Source organism: Guillardia theta (assembly GCF_000315625.1).
Source record: "Guillardia theta CCMP2712 unplaced genomic scaffold GUITHscaffold_315, whole genome shotgun sequence".
NCBI classification, from domain to species: Eukaryota; class Cryptophyceae; order Pyrenomonadales; family Geminigeraceae; genus Guillardia; species Guillardia theta.
In genome coordinates this window covers 1-4,201 of record NW_005434362.1, presented here as the reverse complement: position 1 = coordinate 4,201, position 4,201 = coordinate 1, and the positions used below count along the sequence as shown (strand labels likewise).

At 54.2% G+C, this 4,201-nt stretch overlaps 2 protein-coding genes and 1 non-coding gene across 3 annotated transcripts; 2 read left to right on the top strand and 1 right to left on the bottom strand.

Moving 5' to 3' along the window:
- Positions 1-105: 105 nt before the first annotated feature.
- On the bottom strand, positions 106-2,701 carry GUITHDRAFT_122340 (hypothetical protein; the record flags this gene model as incomplete). Its single annotated transcript, XM_005818387.1, has 17 exons — positions 106-196; positions 252-330; positions 458-530; positions 771-821; positions 869-926; positions 981-1,054; positions 1,103-1,178; positions 1,231-1,268; positions 1,398-1,462; positions 1,515-1,581; positions 1,629-1,685; positions 1,871-1,950; positions 2,001-2,049; positions 2,095-2,181; positions 2,232-2,261; positions 2,334-2,357; positions 2,405-2,701. The coding sequence occupies 17 exons, from the start codon at positions 2,699-2,701 to the stop codon at positions 106-108; spliced, it is 1,296 nt and encodes a 431-aa protein (XP_005818444.1).
- Positions 2,702-2,873: 172 nt separating this feature from the next.
- Positions 2,874-2,946, top strand: GUITHDRAFT_t122. The gene has a single exon. It is a non-coding gene; the product is annotated as a tRNA-Val (tRNA).
- Positions 2,947-3,657: 711 nt separating this feature from the next.
- Positions 3,658-4,137, top strand: GUITHDRAFT_122339 (hypothetical protein; the record flags this gene model as incomplete). The annotated part of the gene is made up of 4 exons (XM_005818386.1): positions 3,658-3,750; positions 3,843-3,903; positions 3,951-4,029; positions 4,071-4,137. Coding segments are annotated over 4 exons (300 nt in total), but the record flags the coding sequence as incomplete, so codon positions are not given.
- Between the last annotated feature and the right edge of the window lie 64 nt (positions 4,138-4,201).

Genomic DNA, 4,201 nt, shown 5'->3' with positions numbered 1-4,201 from the left:
AAGAGGACGTAGGACGACGAAGAGAACGAGGACGAGGACGAGGACGAGGACGAGGACGAGGACGAGGACGAGGACGAGGACGAGGACGAGGACGAGGAAACGGAGTTACCTCCTCCATGCATGGAGCTCTTTGTATGCAGAAGCATTCCAGTCAAGGTAGCGGATATAATCGGCGAGCTGTGAGACGGTCTCGAAGCTGAAAAACGTGAAAGTCAGGAAAACCACTCGACAGATGGACGAAGTTTACCAACCTTCTCATGTCAATGAAGGAATTTGGTGAAGGTGCAAACTCATGAATGTTCGGGGCCCCAAGGTAGATAGGGACTGAGCCTGCGGTCGAGACGTCAACAAGACATCGAAAGATTGTTGTGGAGGAGAGGTCGACAGTTGGTTGTGTAGCAGAGATCGGCAGGTTTTTGTGAGGAAGAAGTTGGAGTATTTTTGAGAATTCTTCAACCTGCAATCAGGGCCTGATAGAATTTTTCAGTGACGTAATCGTCGACGAAACTATTCTCCATGGCCAAGACAAACTGTCGACGGCAAAACAGGTTAGTGAATGTACTATGAGTACACCTGGAAAACAATTCGAGAAGAAAACACGAGCAGAATAGAAATCAATCATCTCAACAATCCAACACCAACAAACGAAATGAACGAAAGAACGAAAGAACAAGCAAATGAAAGAGCAAAAAGAACAAACAAACAAACAAACAAACAAACAAACAATCACAGGGAAAAGTACAAGAAGCAAAGCAAGGAAGCAACAACACCTTGTACTGAGCTAACAAAGGAATCTTCTCAGATCCGAACACCTTCTCCACCTGCATCTCAACTCAGCCCATTGCTTGACATGATCGCGCACAAGAACCGACGGAAAGTCTCTGTTATGCAGACACTGTCCGTACGAATGCACTTCGACCACCCTCCTGCTCCCTCCCACCCGTCAGCTCCTCCTCCTCCCCACCAGCCTTCTCTCCTACATGAGCTCCTCCACCAGCTCGACTCTAGCTGGAGCGCAGTTGGAAGCTATCCAGACTAGAAGCTTCGTCGGCTCCTGCCTGCTGCCTCAGTTCTGCTCCTCCTACCCGCCCACGAGCTTCACCTGCCCGGCCCCGTAGTCGTACAAGGAGAGGTTCCCAGGGGCGTAGAGGAGGGGGAGTTGCGATGTCAGTCGGTAGCTGCGAGAAGGCAGTGAGGACATGGGAGACGTCGACAGCGGAGAGATGCTACGTTGCTGCGATATCGAAGAGCGACATGAACTGAGGGTCCTGAAAGGTTGGCAAGGAGAGGAGTAAGAGGAGAAGAGTAGGAGAGGAGTAAGAGGAGAAGAGTAGGAGGAGAGGAGTAAGAGGAGAGGAGTAGGAGGAGAGGTAGAGCTGTAAAAGACGATAACAAACCTTCATCCTCCTGACATGGAACTCTGACTCCATGCAGAGGAACAACCAGACGGCTCGCGGGTTCCCTTAGAGCATCGACAGCATCAGCGGCACGATATGATCGCACTTGGCGACTACTCTCTCGCATCTCCCTCGTCGGAGTCGTCAGGCAGTCGAAGACAAGAACGTCCGCTGCTCGCAGGGGCTGCCACTCGTCAGCAGCTGCTTCGGCACTCCTCCTCCTACCTCCACCCGCCCCGCCCAGATGCAGGAATCCTTGCAGGTAAGCACAGAGTCGACGGAGAAGTGCTGCACAGCGTCATTATGCCTGGGAAGAAGACGAGCAGGAGCAGGAGCAGGAGCAGGAGCAGGAGCAGGAGCAGGAGCAGGAGCAGGAGCACCAGCAGGAGCACCAGCAGGAGCACCAGCAGGAGCACCAGCAGGAGCAGGAGCAGGAGCAGGAAGGGGTTGGAGGTCCAGGAGGAGTACTAAACCTGCCAGTCCATGGCGTTGTTTACGGTATGTATGACCAGAGGCTTGAAGGCGAAGCTCGCAAGGGAGGAAGAGACATTGTCTGGGGTTCTTCAGCATGCCGCACAGGACAGCAGGGGGTCAGGAACCCACCACATCCTCCGCTCTTCTCTTCCTTGAGTTTCCTGTCAACGTCGCAATCCTGCCAGCCGTCGGTCAACTTTCACAAGGTCCCTCCTCCTAGCACCGGCATCCCCCATGCTAACTTTCCCAGCGAACGCGCCAACTCGCGCCGCCATGTCTTTCTCCCTGCCCCGTTGACCCTCCCCATGAACTTGGTGCAGAGCAGTTAGCAGCAGATCTTGCACGGTCATTGTCGACAACCTGAAGGCATCGAGCTCGTATGCTCGAGTCCTTACCAAGACTTCACTATCAACAAAACCTATCGCACGATCTTGCCTGAGAGGCCTGGCAGTATCCCTTCACCTCTTGAACTATTTCGTCCTCGTACTGGGCAGCAGCATCACGACATGATGGGAGGACAACTCCTCACTGACCTGCGTCGCTTCCATGTACCATGGAAGGAGGAGAAGCGTGAGGAAGAAGAGGCGGAGCATGGCGACATTCACAGCTGTTAATGCACGAATATCACGTTCGGAGTCCCCATTCATGCTCTCAACCCCCGCCTTCTCCCTCCTCCTCTGCTCCTCCGCCCCTGGCACCTCACTGGGTTTCTTCTCCCTTCGATCCTTGTCTGCTCCCTGACCTCCCTTCCTCTCAGCTATTTCCAATCTAATCCTTCTCTCTAACTTTTCTTCTTCTCTACAACGCGATCGTTCGCTTGATTTAACCATCCCAGACTAGTCTTCCTTCTCCATAACCATAACGATCCTCCTCCTCCCCCTCGCTCTTCCTCCCTCCTCACTAGCTCCCCCTCCCTCCCTCCCTCCCTCCCTCTCTCCCTCCCTCACGGCATGACGCCGGCGCCATAGCGCTATATAACCATTAGGGATGACCGATCCTCAAGCTCTCGTGGTGTAGTGGTTATCACGTTCGCTTTACACGCGAAAGATCGCTGGTTCAATCCCGGCCGAGAGTATCTTCTTATCTTTTGGCCCTAGTGCCGAGCCCCGATCAACTCGGCCCGGTGGTCCGGGTTACGGTCACCCCGCAGCCGCCGCGCGGGCAGTGCCCAGTACTCAGGCTCACTGTCAGTCACGGAAATTTTTTTTGTCGGGGGGCGAGCTCCAGTACTCACACCCCCCGCAAGTCAAAGTTGCTCTCAGTGGTGACCTACACTTCCGAGTTCGGAACTGACTTTGGCACTGCCGCACTTGCTGGCCCGCGGGGCCGAGTGCGCACCACTGATCACCAGGCAGCCAGTGCGGCATATGATCGGATATTTCAGGTCTGGACCAATTTGCCCGATCAGTGGCCCGGGCCCGGCGGTAACTTGACTTGGCTTTCCGAACTTCAGAAGCCTTCGGCGGCCGGGCGCCGGAATCCGGTTCACTGACCGGCACGGTCACGTCGGGCTACCCCAAGAACAGGTGTCAAGGCTCGAATAGAGGGTGGGGTTATTGTCATGGGGGGTGAGGGGTTATAATAATGTTTCTACTACCCCCAAATTTATATTTAAATTGGACCGGTAATCAAAGAGTCAATAGGGTGCAGTTGGATTATAACCTCAAGGTAGGGTAGGGTGGATATAAGTCCGACGATGGTGGCGAGAGCGGCCCTGGCAGCGTTCACGGCGATGATGATAGAAGGGGCGACGAGCTTTTGTCATGGTCCAGCATGCTCACCAACCATGGCAGCGAACAAGCTCTTCCTCAAGTCGACATGTTCCAGTTGCTTGTCCGCCAAGACAGCAAGGAGACCCGGCAAACAGTTCCTGTCGATGGTGAACGCCGTTAACGACGAGGCCCCGAGGCGAGCGAGAAGTTCTGAGGAGGGAAGGAGGAGATGACGGGGCTTACTTGTGCTCCCAGTCAGAACAGCAGGCGCGACTTCCTGCAGTTAGCTGTTCTTCTGTCTGCTGCATCATCAGCTACAGGTGTGCGAGTTGTTCTTCAACGCGGTTACTGAGGGATGGCTGGTAAGGCGTGCTTGCTGAGGATGAGGCGAGTCAGAAGATAACAGCAAACAAGAGATATCAGGGACCTTCGGCCTATGGCTTCAGGTGATCGCTCCGTCGACTGCTCAGCGCTGATGCTGTTTCAGCCTTAACTACCCCAAGTCTTGGAAGCCCAACAAAAGGATTGGGAACAAACATCTTTACGATCTCGAGGTGGGACATGTGAGCTGGGATATTGATATGTGGCGTGTGTATGTTGATGATAGACGTCTGCTGC